Source organism: Phalacrocorax aristotelis, chromosome 2 (genome assembly GCF_949628215.1).
Source record: "Phalacrocorax aristotelis chromosome 2, bGulAri2.1, whole genome shotgun sequence".
Classification (NCBI taxonomy): domain Eukaryota; kingdom Metazoa; phylum Chordata; class Aves; order Suliformes; family Phalacrocoracidae; genus Phalacrocorax; species Phalacrocorax aristotelis.
This window is the reverse complement of record NC_134277.1, coordinates 34,801,804-34,823,879: the sequence shown is the minus strand read 5'-3', so window position 1 is coordinate 34,823,879 and position 22,076 is coordinate 34,801,804. Positions and strand designations below refer to the sequence as shown.

Here is a 22,076-nt window from a genome sequence, read left to right as displayed (position 1 = left end):
GAATATCCAAAGAGGTTTTTTGGCCTCCTGAATTTCCTGCATCTTATTAGACTGTCCGGCACACATCTGTAACAGCTCACAACCAGGCCCGTCAGCACATGGCTTATTAAAAAGCCATGGCTGCCAGCTTCTTTTGGCCTAAATCCTTCCCTTCATGGCATAACACAAATACCGGTCTGTGCACTGAGTACCTTCGTGGGAGCTTGAGGGAAACAAAAGCAGCCTCTTATCAGACAGTTCAGTTCTCTGTGGGTGTCAGCGTGTGCTGATGTGCAACAGCCTTTGCGTTCCTCAAGAGTGGGGAAGTGGAAAATCCCCACAGATGAGACTCTGACCTGAGTAATTTGCCTTGTAAATGACACAGAAGGGTCCGACCCGTAAGAAGGTTTTGTTTTGTCCTCCTGCATTCTTTTTTTTATTTTCTGTCCTCCCCCAGTCATATCAAATGCAACTTGCAAAGTATATACTTAAAAAAAGAAGGGGGTGGGGGGGATAGATGAGTATTCAAATCAGGGCTATTATTTCCAATCCCCTTTTACTCTGTCCTAATTAAAAACCATTTGTGGCAAATTATTAGATTTTAATTCTTGGAGCATGTGAGCGACCAAACTTACATCAACAGCCAGAATACTTCAAACTTAAGCTGCCTTGAAACGGTTGTCATCCCAGTAACAAAAGCTGGAGGTATTGACTGAGTATCATCACCTTGCCCTGCTAGTACCGCTCTTCCTTAGGAATCTCAGACATTTCCTGCATTGGGGATCCAGAGAATTTCTCATGAAAACATTGCTCAAGACCTATTTTGGCTAAAAACCTCTCGATTTATGGCAACTTAATAATATTTTTAACTGTTTGTTGATGCATTAAAAAGCACTGAGAGTTTTGTAGGCATGTATTAAGGAAGCAGGAAGAGTGGTTTCTTATTTAATGCTAGCAAGTTGGATGTTGTTTTTTTTTAATGGTAAAAATGTTAAAATCAGGTAATCAGACCAAATGGGGCAGTGCAGGAGATGGTCATGCTGGACAGGTGCAGAGCGGCATGGCCATCCTCGTCACGCTGAAATGAGTGTTTGTGGGGTGAGTGCTACAAGAGACATAGCGAGGATGGGCAGCGGCCGTCAGCTGCCGTAGCCAGAGGTCAGGGTAGCACTGGACAAAGCACAGGGGAGCAGAAGCTGTGGCTTCCTGTCATTGTCCTCCCTTTCCTCTTCCACACATCTGGCTTCATCCATTTTCCATAACTCTTTCTCTCTGGTTCTGCCTCAGCAACCCATTGAGTGCTGGTGGGGCAACTATCAGGGTGCCAGGCACTCTGCTGCTCAGCTCGACGAGAAAGGCCCTGCAAAGCGCACAAGCCCTTCCTGCTGACAACTTCGGATGCTGTGGCCCAGCCTGGTCTCCCCAGTGCAAGGGAAGCTTTTTCAACCACTTTCCGCCCGGAGTCAGGTTATTAAGCCAAACCTATTTCCCCAGATGAGGCAGGCACAGCTAGGGACAGAGCAGTCTCACTCAGGGTGTGAGACTGTGCTATGTGATGCACTACAGAACATAAACAGAACATAAATAACTTTTTTTTTTGTTTAATTACCTTGTTTTTCAGCTCCTCAACCTCCCTTCCCCAGCAGGATCTCCTTGTCACAGGAGTCACCTGCTGGAGATGTATCTCCAGCCTGTTAGAAACAGGACTGGCTAATTGGCTTTGAATGTACAGTTTATTCAATAAAAAGGCCAGCAGAGGTTAGCTAAAACTGTTCACAGCTAAATCTGGAAAATGGTTTTAGCCACGAAAAATTGCTGAGAAGGTTGAAGCTCTTCATCTCAACATTTCTAGAACAACAAAATAATATTTGTACCTGCAGAAATTGTTTCTAAATCACAAATATTAAAAACAGAAACAATACTTTCAGTTTCTCCTGAACAAAATGTTCAAAACATTTGGCTTAGCCAAAACAATTTTTTAGTGAATGCATTTTCATTCTGACTTCCTCCAGAACAGTTTTGGGGAGAACATCTTTGCAACAGCTTTACAATTGCAATTTGCTATGGACAAACTTGCCATGGCAGAATTAATGGTGTCAGGCAAGACCCTGAGCTGGTTTTGGAAACCTTCTGATACAGATCCCGGCACGGATCCTGGTGTATCTAACAAAGTAAACCATCCTGTAGATACGGCTCTCTTCCCTGCTGTCTCCTCAAGGCTCTCTTGATGCAGCCTCAGGAGGCTGTGACAGACCCCTCATGTTTCGAAACCTGGGACTGGGTGGACAGATTGCTTCTCCTGGCTGTCACTGGATGGAGAAAATCCCCTGTCTTGTGATTTGACCATAACAAGGCTTCTAAAAAAAGGCGACCTTTTGAAATCTCTACTACTAACCACTCGGAGAACAAACATACCCGACAAATCCTCTGTCTTTTGTTAGTTTCCTGTAGCATCATTAGTCACCACTTCTGGAGTTTGCTTACCCTTTTCATGTGTAGGATTTCTTTGTTTGAGACACATTATTACTGTGTTTCATGTGCTTGAAATTATTCAGGCAGGACCGAAGCTGAATGGTGCTAGACATTTAATAAACAGCTCGGGGAAATACCTCTCCCTCTCTTGACAGGTTTGCTGTTTAATCTGAAGCGAGATAGGACAAGTGAATATGATGAGCTGAAAGAAGGAAGGCCACATGAAAGATGTATGTCTAATGTCCTTGTAGGACATCATTTACCCCTCAAGCCTCATTAAATATTTCCAGAAAACACACACATTTGACTACCACTCAATTCAACCTTTAATGGTTGCCAGGTTTTTTTGAAGGTTAAAATAGTGCAGAGTCCTGAGGAAAGATTTGGAGATGTTTCTGCTTGTGTGTACTTCAGTGTTTTAAGGGTTCGGGTTTTTTTCCTGTTTTATATTTTCCTAGACCGATCTCATTTGGGGACAGGATTCTCCCTGCCTCATCAGAAAGAAGCTGGCAGATTTTAGAGGCAATTGTCTGAATTATAAATATGGTAACAATTATAGCAAAGCCCCTTCTGACTTTGAGTTATCATCAGACTGGGGTTACATGCAGTAACTGCATCTCTCTACTTGAAGTTCCCAGACATTTCCAGTTCTAACAGTCAGCATGGCCATCTTTATCTCCCCCCCAGTAAATGAAACACAGCAAGCCACTTTTTGTGTACTTCTGTTTCCAGGGAAACATTCTCTCAGGTAAAAGGGTCTCACCAAGTGGGGTCTTGCTAGTCTTAGGGAAGGATGGAGCTACCGGAGTAGCTTAGTTTTTCTCTCCCTGGCAGTGATCGCAGCTGAGACATTGACTAATACATGGGGCAATCTTAGAAGAAATGAGGGGGGTGAAGGAAATTCCATGAGATTTTGGGGAAAACAAATAGAACTACTGATGTAAAAAAGTATATGTATTATGCAGTAGGCAGTTTTTAACAATATTCTGTTATTCACAAATCACACATAATCAAATAACACAACCTGTTATATGCAACATTGAAAAACATTTATCAATGCCTGTTTTCTTTTGCTTATGCTTTTGGGTTTTTTATTAAAAAACCTGAGACTCAGCTTAAATATGGCTTGTGTTAGCACAAGTTTATTATAAACACATGTGAATGTTTATGTGAATGTGCCAGTTCTGGTGGCATTACGATTGAGGAAAGGGGATAAAATAAATTTTTAGATGCACTATACTCCACATAAAGATGAAAACAAGCTGAAGAAGTCATGGCAAAAGCTGAACTTTAATGAAATGCTTTTTAAATGTCACGCACATAATACAGTACTTTACTGATGCTTGGCAGCAACTATGTAACGATGACTAGGGTGGGATAAGCTGTGCTCCTGTTGGCTTGAGAGAGTTTTTAAGGACGCTCAATGTGGGGGTGTTGGCCTGTTGCGGGTGGCACTTTAGGCTCCTTCTGTGCTGGCTGGGGTTCAGAGCAGCAACGGAGCACTGCTGCCCCTGTGTTCTTCTGAGAACGATATGCAACTGTGGGATGGCTAGGGGGAGAATGGAAATAGGAAGCCTTCACAGGAAAGCTATACTTTCTGGAAGAAAGCAAGCCTCTGGCAAAGCAGTGAGATAAGGAGAGGTTTAATTTTGCTGTAAGAAATGTTTTCAGAGAAGCTGGTTTGGGCTGCGTAGCTTTTCGTAATACCATCTCTCATGGAAGCTGGGGAGCTGCTTCTGGGGTCTGGGCAGACCTGCTGCTGCTTTCATAGCGTGAGCTGTCTGGGCTTTTCAAGTGCAAGGAATTTAATTGCTTTCCCAGGAGGTATGGCTAAAAGGCCTAGACATAAAAGCTAACAAAGGTTTATCTACTGAAAAATTGAATAAATATGCATGAGTAACTAAAATCATGGGGGCAAGTGCAGCATGTGAGTCCAGAGTGATGGCTTAAGCGTCTGACTAAGCTGAAAAGAGAAATTGCATCATCAAAACTTGATGACTGTCCGGAAAAAAAGCTACTTTTGAATCCACAAGTTTGAACTAAAATGCTGAAAGCAAATGGAATTTTCCCATGATTCATTTGAATTTTAGCTTGGATTCTTTCCAAACTTCTAATCATGAAGCAATCTCTAATTAATTAAAATACATACAAGCATATCTTTTATAAATATAAAACTATCCATTTAAATATACTTATGTATATTGAAGAGTGTATGCTTTCCCTTCTTCCATGAATGGGGCACATTAGACATTTTCTCTCAGAAAAAGCATACCCCTAACTGTTTATATGTGAGAAACAATTAAGAAGTGATAGACGCAAAGATTATTTAATGGTGGTCAATGCAGACAAATTTATCAGAATCAATATACATTATCACACTGTGCAACTAAATGTATAAGTGTAAAATAATTATACCAAGGTACTAAAGTATATATTTAAAAAAAAGAGAGAGAGAGAAGGAAAACATTAAAACATAACACTGGAAGATTCCCAAAAGGATTGGCATAAATTCATGGAAAAAGTTGCTCCAGGTCTCAAAGTACATGTGAAATAAGAAATTGAAGAAAATAGTCATGTGAGCCTTTATTGGGAACCATATTTATTCCAACTAAAACTACATTACTGAATATTAAAAAGTAAATGACATTACAGATGTCTTTTCACATTGCTCTAGCCTCATAAAAGTAGCCCATTAAAATCTCATTTTCATATTCAGTGTTGCTGATATACACTTCATTTACTGTAAATAAAACACGTACTGGGTTTATAACTGAGACCATCAGTGCTGTGTAAAGTGACAGTTGTTTGGTTGAGTTTGCTCTGAAGCAACACACATGCTACATTGCCAGGTGTATGTTCATATGACTAGCAGATGTGAAAATGGGAACTCCACTTACCATTTTTAGTGTGGTTTCAGAAAAAAAAGAGATTGTCAGAAACACCGTTTATTTTGATCCATGAAAATGTTAACTCCTTGTTTAAAATTCCCCATGTGCCATCCAAGAGGGGAAAAAAAAATCCAGATTCTTCTAATTCACTCATAAGCCATTTTGGGTGCTTCCGTAATCTGTAATTTCTTTTCCATCTTACACATTCAGGAGAGATAATTCATGTTTCCTGAATGCTAGTCCTTCCCTCCAACCTTCTTGCACTACTAACACACAGATGAAGAAAATTCGCCCTCCTGCCTGCAGAGGCCCTTCCTCTTCCCTCAAGCACTCCTTGTCTGCAAGGGTGTGCTCTCCAGTGCCTTTCTGGTCAGGACCTCAAAAAATTATTTGCAGGACTAATAAGGTAACCAAGCGATGTCTTCAAGAAAGATCAAACATTCAGAGAACTCCACCTAATGTAAATGTATAATCTGAATGAAAACTGAGACTCTCCATTTATATTTATGGTAAGAAATAGGCAGGTCCCTGTTGTAGTTCATTGTACACTCAGACAGACATCTGGAAAGAGATGAGTCATATTCTAGAGTGCTTTAAAGGCAATCTGATCGATTGCTTTAGCCCTAAATGTCTGAAGCTGAGTGGTAAGTGTCCCACAGAAGTGCCTGTTTCCCCCTTATTTCCCTCTTTGTAGAATACTATGTGTGCTCTCTGGGAATGCTGTCATGGTGGGTCAAATACTGAGGACAGATTTTTGCAACCAGGGGTGAACTTGAACAATTATTTCCACAAAAATAGCCACATTCAGGTCATTCTTTCAAATCTCAAGGACCGTAATAAAAGGAACTATTCTAGTGGTGATTAACTGCAAGATGGTTTTGCTTTGGACTACATAGGAGAAGGCAGTAGTCACAGACTACATTCAGAATGATTAAAAAGAAACAAGCATGTTACACCTATGGCAAGAGCAGAGCAAGGAAATACATAATGGTCAATTCAAACAAGTCCACAAAATCTATTTGTTGAGCTAACACAACTTTAAAATATCTTTCTGTGAAAGCATTCAGTAAAATAAAGATTGGCATCTTCAGGAGAGTTACAGGAAGAGTTAGCAAGTTTGCTTTGGACCATGTGATACTGATGTCCTTGGACAGGCTGGGGATAACTCGAGTGGATGTGTGAGCTTCCCTAAGGGCACAGAAAATTGTTATTTCCAGAGGGAAAGCTTTGCTTCAGAAAATAGGTGCTGGACATAACTGCCGATGAGCCAGGTAGGCAACAAATGCTCAAAGGAGAAGATGACTGCTAGGGTCTCGGGTATGTAAGAGCTGCCTGCAGTCTAGATGACAAAGAAGAGTACAGAGGCAGATGGAAGCAATCCAAGGTAAATGATTCACTTACTGAAAGCAATGATCAGTCTTCTGCTGAGAAATTTTCGTTAATTTTAGAAAGCAATCCTTTTGCATCACTATTGCTTTTGGCACTTCCCCTATCATCTTTGATGTGCTGTGTGTCCTAGGGAAGGTGCTTGAAGAGGAAAAGCAGCCCAGGCAACTGGCAGAGAATAGTCAGGGAGACCTATAACCCTGTAAAATGTCAGGGTGATGAGCAATCTGTGGTAAGACGTATATAGGGCAGCTGGAGGCTGGTAAACAATCGCGAGGCAACTGGATTCTTCTCTCTTTGCATAGAAAACTACCAGCCCTTTACAAGTACCTAAGAGTTAGGACTTAACAAAACAAGCCCCTCAGGTATATTTTACAAGAAGAAAATATATATACGCTGTTTGTGGCCTCCCTGCCTAGCTATTTCTCTTCTTGTCTAACTATGCTGAAGATCTTAGAAACACCTTAACATCTCAGACATGGAGAAGATGTATTTTACAGAAATCAGGTTTGTCCTACATACAGCCATATGGATACATGGGAAGAGGTCAAGTAACGTGCTGACTTCCACTCACTGTCTTGACCAGGTCATGTACAGTTTGGCTACAGATGTAATGACGTTCAAGACACATTTCTTCAGTATAATCCAGGTCCATTTACAAAAAGAAGAGCTTGGGAAAACCTTGAAACAACTATCTCTTTTTTTCTTTCTTCAGCAAGACACAACCGTGGCTCCAGATAAACTGTATGAACTCTTCTGTTTTTGGTTGCTTCTCCTTAGAAAAAATCAGTTCGCTAGGCAGAGGACCTGCGGTCGCAGGCAGCACATGGGCCCTAAATGCAGGCAGGGCTGGAGCATTGCTGTGACAATACGCTGCTTCATGAAAGGGGAGAAACAAGTCTCATCCAGAGAAGAAAAGTAACCCTTAAAATCCAAACTCTATTGGCATTAGGTTATAAGCTGTCCTACTGATATGTATATGGTAGGATCTAGCAGGTCAAGATCTGACTTTATTTATTTATTTATTTTATTTTACTTTACCACTGTTACAAGGGTAGCTATTTTCCTAGAGCGGACACAGTCCAGCAAAAGAGTTTCACTTCAAACCCTACAGCAATGTCAGGCGAGCAGACCTTAACGATCCTGCATAGTTTCTTAACATTTGCCTTACTAATCAGGTGAAATCAGCGACCATTAACATTTAAATAGGCCCTCTCCCAAGTGTGACAGGAATTTCCTAATGCTATGACTACAGGCCTGCGAGCTCCCCCTCAGCCAGACACGTTCCCACTTGCAAACACAGAAGTGAAAAGTCAGGGGTACAACTTGAGTTGATTGTAGCCAAGAAAAGAGAGGTTAGGGATTGCCTGCCACAGATTGCTTAGCGGAATTTTGCAAACTCTCCGAATTTTAAACTCATAAATCTAATCCAGGCAAAAAGTAAATAAAAAGAGACACTGATGTAGTGTTTCAGCTGACCCCCTCAAAAATCCAATTGTTCTTTTCACTCCACTTTTCAAATGAAGATCGTTTCTAAAAGTACAAGGTTTGTGAATTACAGTTTTAATGAAAGCTTTCCGTCTTGCCATACAAACAGCATTGTTTAATAACTTCTACTTCACAGGTTTTAGATGAATATCAGTTGAAATTTTACAGGCTGCAGAGGAAAGTAGACATCTGGGAAAAAACACATGATGATAAAAAACAGCTATATATGATACTACAATGGAGTCAAGCAATTAAGAAACACTCAACTCTTTCTCCAGAATCCCTTATGAATGCCTTCTCTGAAGTCTTTGCTCTCTTTTTTGGGACATCATACCTTAGTAATTCCCTGGGAGGCTTAGATCAGCACTGGCATAAAGCAAGTGTATGGGCTGACTGGTTCTCGTCTAGTCACGAACAAGGCCTTTGGTGTTCCTTGAGAAGTATGAGCTGATGTGTTTCCTTCATCACTATCCTCATGGCAGTCATCTTAGGGGTGAGGTCCCAAGTGACACCAGCAGTGTCTCACCATATTATGGGCATGTTTGGAGAACACTAGCCCCTGCTTGGGCCAGGATAAGGGAAGTCTTTTTTTTAATGCTGGCACCTGGGGTAGATGGTAACAGAGGTGGGACGGAGAGCAATGGGCCAACTCTGCTTTTAAGTTGCGTCCTTAAGTTTCTGTCAGGGCTAATTCTTTTGACCTCTGTCTCAGTCTAGGGTTTGGTGCTAAAAAAGTGCTTTTGACGTACATTTGACTCTCAGTTTAGGTCTACTTTTAATTGGAGCACAGCCAATCTGCACGCTCGATGGGTGTATCCAGGTGGGAAGGTGACTTGGTCTGAAATAAACCGTCACAGCACAGAGTTTGTTATTAGTGTCTACAAGCTGAGCATATTAATCTATTTATATCTCATGGAGTCAGTAAAGTCATCCAGCTCAGTCTGTCTTTTAACAGGCATGCAGTTGTGTACTTTTTTGTCATTCTTATAGATGTTTGGGATTTTGCTCTGTTTCCTTTTGCTCACCCTCTCCTTTGTGTTGGGTAGGACTTTTGTCTGTTTTTTTTCTCAGGTCTGCAGCTAATCGTTTAAACAGAGCTGTGATATGAGTGGCTTTTAGTATGTTTATATTGAAATAAATCAGTGAAGTGTGTTCTTATGTTGCATAACATCTCACTTGTAAACTTAAGTAAATCAATGCTATTTACTTCAATTGTGTTTTCTATTTCCCCTTTTTAATCACATAAGAGCAGAGCATGTTCCTGAGGCATATTTGTCTGGCACTGCTCTTTCCCCACTTGGCTGCTACACACTCCCTCCATCACATCAGCACCTGCTCCGTCTGGCCCTGACCAAAACCCACGCCTACCTTTCTATAAGGAACAATGTGACACAGTGCTGCCAAGCATCTTACTTCAAGACCTTCATCTGTTTATTCTTAACATACATAACTGGTGCTGAGTCTGTCCATCTATTGCAGCATGAGAATGATCTGTGTAAACAAGGGTGAGGAACACGCCAAAAGGGATGCAAGTGTAGCCAGTTTTCTTTCCATAGTAGGCAATGTTGACCTCTGAAAGAGCAACTAAGGGGAAACACAAATCACAGCACTTATTTTTCCTAGATGACCATGCTGCAGCTCTTTCAGCACCTTCCAGGTTACATCATGCATATGTCCTCGCTCCTCTTGCTCCTGTGCTACTAAATAGTTCCAAGCTGGTAGGAAGGAAGCATGTTTGGGTTCTTCTCCATTATCTGCATGGATGTGAATGCAGTATTTTCCACAAAGATGCTGCATTAACTAACCCCAGATGTTAGACAATTCATTATGTTACAGAGCCTTAGCTTAATTGTTGTCTCCTCTATTTATCTATTTAAATTATTTTCCCATTTTTACTTCGTCTTACTCAATTGTTACTGCAATAGAGTGTAATGAATTGTAATAGTACAAAAATTTATTATTCATTACTGTTGTGATTAAAAACACATATACATCTAACCCAAAAGTACAAAAATTATTCTTTCCTTCCCCAAAAGATTTATGGATTAAGGAGGAAGTTATTTTATTTTCAAAACTGAGAATCAGTCTCTATTGCTTGCAATTTAACTACAGTGCAGAAACAAAACAGGGAAAGGGAATTAATCAGACCCCACACTAGATAATTGGGAATGTAACGAGACTAGCAGCTCCTGTAGTATCTGCCTGTCATGAGGAAGAGAAGAGGTCACACAAGAGGGGTGCCTGAATGAGTAATAACTCCTCTTGTAACAGTCCCTTAGAAAAACTGTGCGAAGGAGAGTGCCTGTATTTATTTTGGCAAAGCTGAGACCAGAATTTGTTTTATTTTGTGTGTTTTATTCCCCTCATGGATCTGATGCCAGAAAACAATCGAAATGAGCAAAGGGGATAGTCATTATTATAAGTTTTGTCTACTGCAGTGGAGCAGAGTCCTCTGGAAATTATAACATATTGCAGGTTGCTCCAGGCCATAAATCCTAACCCAAAGCCACCTGCAAAGCCTTGGAAAATTAAAATGCTGCAACTGGGTTTAACCAGCCAAAAAAAATGGCTGCTGAGTCACTCTGACTACACAGTACATATTCTTCAACTGTTGAAGGATGTATTGCAGCACCCTGATGAATATATAAGAGGCATAACCAATTATTAAAGCACATGTGTAAACGAGTTTTGCCAACACTTAAAACAATCTTTAAAATTATTCATAGATTCATTTGGGTTGGAAAAGACCCTTAGGATCAAGCCCAACTGTTAACCTAACATTCCCAAGTCCACCACTAAACCATGTCCCCAAGGATCACATCCATTAAAAATAAAGGATACCGATATACTGAAAACCGCTTTTTAATTTCTTTTCTTTAAAAAAAAAAAAAAAAGAAAAAAGAAAAAAAAAAGCCCTAAAAAAAAAAAAAGCAATGCTATTCACATGGCCGAGTCCACTCCCCTGGAAGACTTGAAATGACCCTGACAAATGCAAAGAGTGATTAAACTGTTAGGTCAACAATTGAAAAGTACTAAACAAAACAAAACAGTACTAATTAGAGACTTGTGCATTTACAAGGGCATAGTAGTGTCCTTCCTTTGCCAGTAACTGGCTGTGGGTGCCCTGCTCAACCACCCTCCCGTTCTGGATCACTGCAATGATGTCTGCAGTCTGTATGGTCGTCAAGCGGTGAGCAATGATGATGCAGGTTCGACCTTGCCGGGCGTTATCGAGAGCTTTCTGGACGATCTGCACACAGATGTCATGAAAATCCTGCTAGCACCTGGAAAGCCTTCACTTGTCATAGGAACCACATTTGATTTCTTACTCTTTGTAAGCACCTGAATATAGCTCCCATAGGTATACAAGTCAGTGCATACATGAGACACCCTTACTCAACATGATTTCTCACTGAGGTCAGTGAGACTGATCGAATGAGCATGAGACATTGAGAAGTGGGTTCTTGGGCATCCAGTTTGGGTCAGAACACAAATTCAGTATTTACCATCAAATACAGCAATAGGAAGACAGCTAAAGAGTATCAGCTCCCCATGGTGTTTTCTCCTTGACGTTTTGGGTTTTTTCTACTTGTTTACTTAGTAGATATGCACAGCTTCCTAGTGTCATTCAATTCACAGCTTGCAACTGGAAAAGCTACAGTGATACACCTGCCCTGCTGTTTCACAGCTGAGCATTTGCAGTATATTTGCATTGATTTTATTCTACAGAAAGCAACTAGCCATGTACATAGACATATGTATTTCACGTAATAACCCTTACTCACCTTTTCACTTTCTGTGTCAAGAGCAGAGGTAGCTTCATCCAGAAGCAGAATGGCAGGATTACGAACCAGAGCACGGGCAATTGCTATTCTTTGTTTTTGACCTCCAGAAAGTTGTGTTCCTTTCTCACCCACCCGGGTATTATATTTCTGGGTATCAAAAATTTAAAAATGAGACCTGAGAATACTTTTAGAGAGGGAAGATTAGAAAAGTAAAATTTTATGCATGATATAAAATGATTAGGTGTTTCTACCTTGAAAGAGAATAATAGTGCAAGTGTTTCTAAGAAAGCTAAGGTTTTATAAGCTCCTCTAGTATAAACAGTTATATATACAGCCGCACATATTTATATCTGGTCTGAAAATTTACTTCCCCAAAGGCTGGAACAGGCCTTGTATGGTACCACCAGTGATACAGTGGTAACGTGTCCACAGACATCTGGCCATGAGTGTATGAACGTAAGAGTAACTAGAGATTTAATGTTTACTGACATGTACATGAAGAACTTTATCCTGTGTTACCTGGGAATAAAGAATGTCAAATGTCATTAGCAGCAATGAAGATGAAATATTTTTTCAGCATCATTATATCATTTTCAAGTTACACAGAACTACAGTGAAAACAAACTATCAAAGCATTTTTTTTCTTGTTAGAACCAAATTTTTGGCAGGCACGAAGGTCAAATGCCATGTAATTCACTTCTGATTTTTTGCCTGTTTATTAAGAAACACTCCCTATGTATGGCTCATCCAATTAGAAATAAAACATTTAGTTTTACTGAACTATTTTAGGGAAAAAGTATAGTTTTTCTCAGAGTAACTTGAGAAGTTTCAGCTGTTGAAGGAGAAAATATATAAAAAAATAGGAGGACCTGTTTGTACATAGTGTCCTCTTATTTTGTTTCCTCATATTCTGCTTTGTCTACCACAATATTATTTGGAACACTAACTTTTTTGAACAAACTAACAGGATTTTAAGCTTGAAACACAGTGACATTTTAAAACATATTTTTATCATATTAAGCGAAACAAAAATATTTATTTTTAATTTGATCAACATAAGTGAGCATTGCCTAGATTTCTCCACGTCACTCCAAAAATCTAATCTCATTGTGAAGAGAAGATCACTATCTCTTACCTCTGGCAGCTTTTCAATGAAGGTATGAATATTTGCTGCTTTAGCTGCTTCTTCAATTTCCTCCTGACTGACCACCCTACTGTTGTCTCCATATTGAATATTTTCAGCAATGCTGCAGTCAAACAAAATGGGCTCCTGTGACACGAGGCCCAGTTTGGACCTCAGCCATTGTAAATGCAAAGATTTGGTATCCAATCCATCTGCTACCTAGAAAAAGTAATAGAAAAATATTGCCAAGTTGACTACAGAGCTCATCCACAGATATACACTGTAAACAGGAAACATGAACTGTAAGAGGAAGCCTGTTATGTGTTAGATTCCCAGCTGAAATCAAGTAAATTTTGTATGCAAAATGGAAAAGAACCAGCAGTGTAGCTGAAATATTTCCTTTCATTAGTTTTTAATTCTGTACATGTTTTTGCTTCCATTTCCCTGCAAACAGAAACACAGAGTGCATATCACAGGCTGTTCCTGCAATCCTTCCAGCCCTACCGGCCACAAGAAGCATGGGGAACCTCACAGTAAAGCCTATCCCTAAGAAGCTGAACACAACAAGAAATATTCTCAGCTGCAGCCCTTTAACTAAATCTTAAAACCTCCAAGGAATTTTCCATGTACTTTTTATACCCATTAATGGGGACCATGTCAAAAAGCCCGCTGCATCCGATGGTGATGCATCCCTATGAGATTATGTTTGTATTATCTGAAGCATGTATCTATGTCTCTGATGTGTGAATTCATATTAATGAGATGACTTATACACTGACAAGCAAGCGACATGAACATTATGCCCCTGTGTGACCAGCTGTGAGCAGCTTTGGGGAGGCAACGTGGTCTGACACCATCATTCTCTTCCCCAGTGAAATCAGTGCGCTGAGCTACCACACTGTGTCAACATGGGTGCCAGTGCTGGCATGTGCGTCTAATGCACGGGGCAGGCAATGACAGGGGTCTTGAGGTTGTCTACAGCTCCGCTGAAGCCACAGCCTCAGTAACCCACACCTCTTAAAAAGGCCGCTCTCCAGAGATACTGCTAGGATCATCGAAAACCTCTGAAACTTGGAAGATAGAGAGTTCTGTAGACTTAATTGTTAGTAATAGCCACACAACTCTACTTTTACCACTTGTCCTTCCACAGGGTCATAAAATCTCTCCAAGAGCTGAATAGATGTGCTTTTGCCACAGCCACTGCTTCCTACTAACGCCAGAGTTTGTCCTTTGTTGACCTTCACGTTGAGTCCTTGCAAAACTTGAAATCCTGGCCTTGTTGGATATACAAAATGGATGTTTCTGAATTCAATGTTGCCTTCAAAGTTGCTCTGAAAAAGTAATAGAAAGTTCACATGTTCATATTAGCATTTATTAGCTTTAATTAAAATAACAATTTTAAGACTTGGTTATTTAAGTGAGAGAACTGAAAAGGAAGTTTGGGAGGATATTTTCAAAACTGCTGCTGAAGTTCTTTTCATTTCCATATTGGATCAGTGTAGTGTCATTGTTTATGGGCTGATCTGTGGATATGTCACTAGATCCTTCTGGAGAGTTTTCTATACCTCTTTCTTCTATTTCTAACTTCAGCTTTGAAAATAATATCTTTAGACAAATAAACATTAATATATTTCTTTTCCAATACATGTAATTGAGGCACTTCTACTCTTGATATAATCTATAACATTTGCTTTCCTAATCAACACAAGGTCAAGATCAGCTATTAAGATAGCAGAACTAAATTCTTCACTAGGTAATTCACAGGCATGTAGGACAAGCTGTGTTTTAAAAAGCAATGGTAGCTGTTAATTGGCCATTCTAGCCAGGCCAATTTCTAAGCACAAGTAAAAGAAAGGGGGCACACATTAAGGCTAGTGCGTCTCCTATTTGAGGTAGGAGCCAGCCTTGTGTACATACTGGCAGCACCACTAGTACAATGCTCTCACAGCAGCTGATGATCTAATTTAATGGGCTTGAAGCTTTGCTTTGCTGAAGTCACAGGCATCACTGGCATACGAGTCCAGTCTATACCAGAAATATTTTCATTTAAGTTTTATTTTACCATGGACCTTCCACCAAATCTTTCAACATCTGCGCTGGAGGACCCTGGTTCAAGAAAATATGTAAAAGTGCTCAAACTTTAAAGGCTGTGTATAAGATTAAAGTTATAGAAACTGGATTATGGCTTCCTGAGTAGGGGCTACCACCTAAAACCTACACAGGAAGTTTATTTTAAACTTAGATGGATTACAAACATAATCCTTCCAGATCACATAAACTGAAAGCATCTCACGCAGAAGATTGACGAGTGCTGAGGTCAGTTTCCTTAATGACAATTTTGGTTTAGAGGTAAGTGTTTTGGATTTTTTTGAGTGTGTTTTGATTATTGTTTTTTTCTTTTTCTTGTTGTTCCCCCCCAAACTTAAGAGCAAAACAGGTTATTCATTAAGTTAGTTTGACTTCACAAGAGCACATTTTCACTTGTAAGAGCTTCCACAGTTGTAAGAGGATGGCTTTTGGCAAAACTGTTCTGTCTCTGAAGGAACTAGTCTCTCTTATCTACAAAAAGAGTAGAAAAATGTATTTGTATTTTACTTCTCTGGTAAACTGTTACGAAGACAATGCAACTGTTAGTGGAACTGACTTTGTCAGTATTTTCCTGAAACCATTTCAGATGTAGGTCAGTAGAATGAAAAATATTTTTAGCTCACTTTGAGCAAAACTACATTTAAGCCTATACAATTCTGACTGAAAACCAGAAATAATATGGTCCAGAAAAAAAAAAATTAATGAGTCAGTACTACTATTTTATGTAATGTCTGTCTTTTGTGACACCCTAAAAAATATGAAGCTATGAATATAGTTGCAGACAATAAAACATTACTTATTTAGTTTGTTTCAATTATTTTCTGAAAAAAAGAGAAAAAACCCAAACCAACACCCCCAACCAAAACAAACCCCAAACGAAAGACCCCAAATCTAAACCCCACCCAAACCAAAGAAGAAAACTTACCAATTTTTCACCTTCTTCACTGTAACTGTCAATTAGAGGTTTTCTGTCTAAAAGTTGAAAGATTCTTTGGGCTGACATTCTCGCTTTGCCATAATCTGGTGCCAGGGAAGCAGACTGAGCAACTTTCATAGCTGTGAATATGATGGAAGAGAAGACTCTAAAAACAAAAGACAAATCATCATTCATTTCAGGTAGAACAACGCATTGTTTTCCTCATGTGTAAAAATAAACCTTCAAAATAAACTTTAGATTGTGACATTTCTGGAGCTCCTCACCACCTCAAATTTCATCCAGTATTAGGAAGCCCTATTTGTTCCTAGAACTACTTTATAGGTGAGCAGTGGTGTCACACCATTCCCTGTCTAATACCCTCTGCCTGGAAGGAACGTCAAACAGCAAAGACTTCTCTAGAGCAGGTATGCTGAGCATGGCCACACGCTCACTGCTTCACTGCCCGCATACGCACCTTTCCCCAAAACAGCCCTCCTGCCCGAACCGCACTCCCAACCAGACTGAATTCCTGAATCTCTGTGCCCCATTACCTCTGTATTTTGATGAAACAATTTTCATGCATTGAAATCACTATCACGTGCGTTGATTTTTTTTTTTTTACATTTTAAAAATATACTCACATAAATACATTTTCGAAGTTGGTCAAATTATGGGCGATGAGCCATGCCCCAAATCTGAAGACTGCTGCATTAATAAAGTAGTTTGCACACTGAGCTACTCCATAGGTAAATCCATAGAAAGGGGCTTTTGTCAGAGAATCTCTGATAAAGGAAGAGACTTTCTGTAAATAACTTGTAAAACAGAAACAGCAGACACTGGCTGGGGGATGTTCACTGCAGGGGGGGTTGAACTAGACGACCTCTAAAGGTCCCTTCCAACCTAAACCATTCTATGATTCTATGATGGCCAGATTTCTCGGATAAAGGGTTCAAGCAATACAGCTCACCCCCTGAAAATACCACAAATCAGCCCAGACATATGCACACTCACAAACAAGCCCTGCCAGACCCTAAGAGCACCCCGCATCGTGGCATGAAACTGCCCTTAGGGCAGAAAACTAGAGCAATGAGATCCTTCCCCCTCACTTATGTTATCTTGAAACTCTTCCTTTGCTTTTCCATAGCAGGGTGGGTAACTAGAGCAGTTAAAAAAAAAAAAAATTAATAACTACCACATATGACCCATTTTATTAAGAAAACAAGCAGGCTCCAGCCCAGGCTACGAGCTGCCTGCGGGCTTCCGCCAGGTCTTTCCATCTGAGCAGAGACCTCTCATCCTGATTCAGAGCAGAGACAAATTGCTGGGTATCCCCGCAGGGATTCAGGCTAAGCCTCTATTTCTCAATCTGTCCTTCTGGAGAAGTTTCATTTTGTGTAGCTAATTGAATGCACACTGAACCAGAGTCTGGAGAACTCTCTGCCCTCATGGTTTAGGATGCTCTCTGAGGAAATGAAAATCTCCTTTCTAGTATGAGCTGTAAGTCAGAGACCTTTGACAGTCCAGGCAAGCATCCTGCCTGTATCTGTGGTATTACCAGTTCACGAGATCTTGAATTTAACACTATTTTGGCTGGAGACAGATTAAACAATGCATCATTTTCAATTCCTTCTTTCACATTATTTGCCTTGAAGGAGGAAAGAAACAAAGTAGATTTTGGGCTACTTTGTTTAAATAAAACAGAGCTAGAAAGATCTGGCATCCTTAATGATTTGAACGTGTTTCAGTTGTGACAAGGATGTAGCAGGTCAAACAAGGGAAACATATGAAGTTCATTTCAAGGTTTCAAAGTCACTTGAAGGGAATAAAACTGGTTTATGTTACAAAGGGTGTGGTATGGGGATTAACTGTCAGTTCCTGAGTTAACGAGTATCAATCCAATACACTGAAATGGAGTGAACATATACCTGATATTCTAGGCATACACAAGAAACCAAAATATTCTGTAACATGTAAGCAGAGAATGCAGTTTATAAAGTGTTTGCACAAATCCTGCAAATATTTTTTTCACTCTGCATTTAAGAATGTGTATTTAAATATACCAAGTGAACAAATTTCAAAACTATGTAAACTGCTATTGATATCCTTCCTGGTCTTTTCAATATTGGATAGTTTGCAAGAAATGTATTTACAATAAGTCTGAAGGACTAAAATGTACAAAAAAATAATTATTAAAGAAAAAAATCCCACCTATATGGACCATGCAAACTGGTAACGTATCTTTCGTAAAATGCTTCTTCCCTGGTCAGTGAAGCTACAGTTCTTATGTTTTCAACTGATTCTGTTGAAATCTAAATTGGGAGATAAAACAAATAAGAGGTAATCCCTTACAACAGCAGTCTGCGACGTATCTCCTAAACACTTGATCTCTTCTCTAGCATTTGTTATTTTAGATCAGAAAGTGTTTGCTTAAGAGAAGAGATCAACGTCTATTACCAGGTGAAGGAAAGCTCAGAGCAACAAGATTATTTACCCCATGGTCACAAGACAAGGTGGGGCTGAAGCCAACATGTGTTTGAATTCAGAACCTCAGGCCAGCCACTGCCCTAACCCATGGGTTGTGATCCCAGTGATTTAAACCCTGTTTCATAAAATAGGAACAAACCCCAGTCATGTTTGCGCTTTTACATGAACTACTGTCTTCTGGAAGAGCGTGATCGCGTGAACAAAGGCAGTACCCTGAAACCCTTGAGCACATTAATGGTTTGCATTTTATGGTGGAATAAAAAAGTAGCAATGTCAGGGCTCAGTGGCTCAGCCCTGCAACGCTTCTGGCCACAGCACTACACTGTTTGCCCCAGGCACAAGGCGGACCAGGGCCGGGGCTGCTGCCCTTACAGCTGTTCCTGCCCAGAAATCCACTATGGAGGCTTTCAAATGCATTCTTATAGCCTAATTTACAGATGTTTTGTGTTATCTATGTTTTGCTTTTCTTGGGGATATACAAACATTCCCTTCATACCCCACCCTGTCCTGTCCTCTCCCCCCTCCGTTTATCTTGGATAATTGACTCAGCTGTAACGTAGCTACAGTGTTGCCCTTGAAAGTGATCTCACAACATAACCCTGTACTTAAAACTGGGGAACTTACTCTTCCAGCCTCTTCCAAGGCTTTTTGATCTTTTGCAGCATGACCAGTCACAGAGCTAATTCTCGCAGCATTTGTAGCAATAACGAAAGGAATGCTGGCCAGGATAAGCAAAGTTAACTGCCAGCCGTATACAAAAGCAATAATGATGGCAGTTAGAAGGGTGAAGACAGTCATAGTCATCAGTCCAAGGCGGCTTCCAGTTGCCTAAGAAAACCCCAGAAACCCCCAAATATCCATCATTAGATTTTCTTTTTGTTACTTATATCACCACTTGAAATCGCTACGCAGTCAAGGCCGGCAGTTAAGCTAGAAAATGAAACCATGCATGGTCACATGCTTGGACATCATGCACCTACTTATGTAACTGTTCCTAGACATTCCTCTTACCTGCCAGCATTTGGGCCATCAAGCGAGGTTAAAGGAGTCTAAAGAGTTGGTCATGGCAGTTCTTTAATGAAATATATATCTGGGTGTTCTTGCACTTCCTGAGGCACAGAAGACTCTGGTCACTGTCACAGTAGGGCAGGTTGTCTGTTGAGTGCCCAGTGTTAGGCAAGAGGGGCTTCTTTCTAACACCAGTTATCCATTGATCCATTCCACTAATGGTGGTAGAAGCTACTCATCCTCAGGTTCTCACACTGCTGCACCTGGGGTTGGGTTCTCAGAAAAAAATCTGAATTTGGCCACCCTGCAGAAATGCTTTATCTCAGAAGGGATAATGGGTGGGAAAGATTAACTCATACTGAAGAACTCCTGTCTCCTCCCAGACTTTTCATATAACCTTTTCGTATATATATATAACCTTTCGTATAACCTTTTCATCAAGAACTTTTAAAATGAGATACGATTAACATCCAGCATCCGGGTGGGCTCTAATCTGCAGAAAAATGGTCTGAAAGCAGCCCTGTGGAAACAGTTCATCCTCGAAAATTTGGCTTGATGGAAAAAAGAAAAATCCTTGGGTGGGAAGCAAAATTCTTCTCTCTTTTGCCAAAGACTTTCCTGCCCTGAAAAGACTTTTCTTGTTCAATAAAATTTAAAATAGTAATAATTAAACCAATGCCGAGGTGAATTGTTGCCATATGTTCTAGGGGCTGCACATAAAGATGGATTTGGAAACTTCAGCCAGCGCAGCATGAGGCATGGTTCGTTCTTACTCTGTAGCACTCCAGAGAACACAATAGCTTTGGAGAGCAATTCATGCCCTTAGTTGGCTTTTGTATTTAGAGGACCCTATGCATGCCTCCTTTCTACTGCCCTGACAAGGTGATATAATTCAATGTCACTGAAACAAACTGGAACTTTAGAAAATAGAAGTGACTAAATTTTGTCAGACTATTTTCTCACTACTAGCCCATAAGGAAGGAGGACAGGAAAGAGAAAGAGAAGTCTACTGAGACTGAAAAATGTAGGGATTACATTTTCCCCTACAAGTCCTGCAATTGGGGCACATCACAAAAAAGTGTGATTTCCCGCCCAGGGAGAAGGGAGGAAATGGAGCAGCATTTGGCAGATCATCAGGGACTGCTGATGAAGTGAGTGGTAGGAGAAATTGTGTGGAACTTGCCATATTCTCCTGCCAGAGTCCAGTGTCCACCTCTCCCATACCAGCACCTTGAGTCATTCCCTCCCTTGGCTGTTGGCCTCCATGGTCTTCCTTACTAATGCCAGGCCATTTCTTACCATTTGGCCTGCTTGTGTGTGAAGCACATTTAGTAGGGATGGGCAGAAGAATTTTCTTTGCTAAGGTTATTAAAGGTTTGTATCATCTGCAGATGTAACTTCTTCATGGTACTCAGATGACACCCATCAAAGGGTGTAAAAACCTGAGGTCCACTGATTCTGGTCCCCAGCTCATACAGATTTCACTTTGGATGGTGAAATGGTCTACAGTTATTCTATGCTTTACTTAAAGTCTTGCAGGGAGGGAAATGAATGGTACATGAATGTCTGCTGGATATTTCAGTTCTCATAAATTATCAGCTAGGAAGCCATTTCCCAAGTGTCAAGAGTATGCTATGTAAATGCGTCTGCCAATCTGTGGGGTAGATTTGCTACCTTGTGTTCTGGAACAACCTCAGTGCCCCTTGCCAATTACAATTAATATTTGTAATGAAAAAAATATTTCAAAAACACATGAAAGAGAATCAGCCTACCCCTTTGACTCGGGAAGCATCTGTGGCAAGCCGAGTTAGCAGAACGCCAACAGCATTTTTCTGATCATCGTACCATCCAACCTCCTGCAAGAAAAGGCACCGTTTTTCTTTCAAAAAATTGCATGTTCTTTTCTTGTTTCAGATTTATCAGGATTACTAATAAAATGAAAAAACATTTCCAGCTCAGGCAGCATACGAGGAAATGGAAGTACAAGTCACGATGGCTAACTGCAATATTCTTCCTCAGTAGTTAGCATCTTCCAAATAAAGTAAAAGTTTAAAGAGTATTATTCTGTTGTGAACATCTAATTGTTCACAAAGCATTATGAACTGTAATGTTCTTCTGAATGTGCCTATTTAGAAATGTGTATTAAAAACCCTTTTCACTCAGCCCTTCCTGTGGCCTGAAGAGGTTAACTATTCTCTTCTTACAAGTTACCCACTCCCTTAATATAGAAAAGCAATTACTCATCTATATTTTTACATACAGAAAGGAAAAGAAGCCCTTTTATTTCCAAAGGCTATAGCAGGCTTTTTTTTAATCACTGATTTTCCCCCTCCTAGTCACTTTCAGATGTTTCTATGAACACACAGGTTCTTGCCCTAACGGGTGTGTCGGCTGCCAAGTTATGTGTTCTCAAAACTCCTATGCAAGTAACATGAAATTGCACAAATCAACAGGAAAGG

The 22,076-nt window shown here is 40.2% G+C and overlaps 1 protein-coding gene across 14 annotated transcripts in view; it reads right to left on the bottom strand.

The window, feature by feature from the left end:
- Nucleotides 1-22,076, bottom strand: part of ABCB5 (ATP binding cassette subfamily B member 5) — a 52,219-nt gene that overhangs the window by 5,925 nt on the left and 24,218 nt on the right. For 6 of the 14 annotated variants that reach the window (XM_075082991.1, XM_075082992.1, XM_075082993.1 and 3 more), the window contains 9 exons: nt 21,390-21,473; nt 19,234-19,437; nt 18,334-18,434; nt 16,767-16,907; nt 16,135-16,291; nt 14,249-14,452; nt 13,134-13,340; nt 11,999-12,145; nt 11,059-11,463 (listed from right to left, as the gene is read on the bottom strand). In XM_075082991.1, the coding sequence (XP_074939092.1) occupies nt 11,266-11,463; nt 11,999-12,145; nt 13,134-13,340; nt 14,249-14,452; nt 16,135-16,291; nt 16,767-16,907; nt 18,334-18,434; nt 19,234-19,437; nt 21,390-21,473 (1,443 nt within the window). In that variant the 3' untranslated portion in view covers nt 11,059-11,265. The other 8 variants (XM_075082997.1, XM_075082998.1, XM_075083001.1 and 5 more) reach the window with 8 other exon arrangements.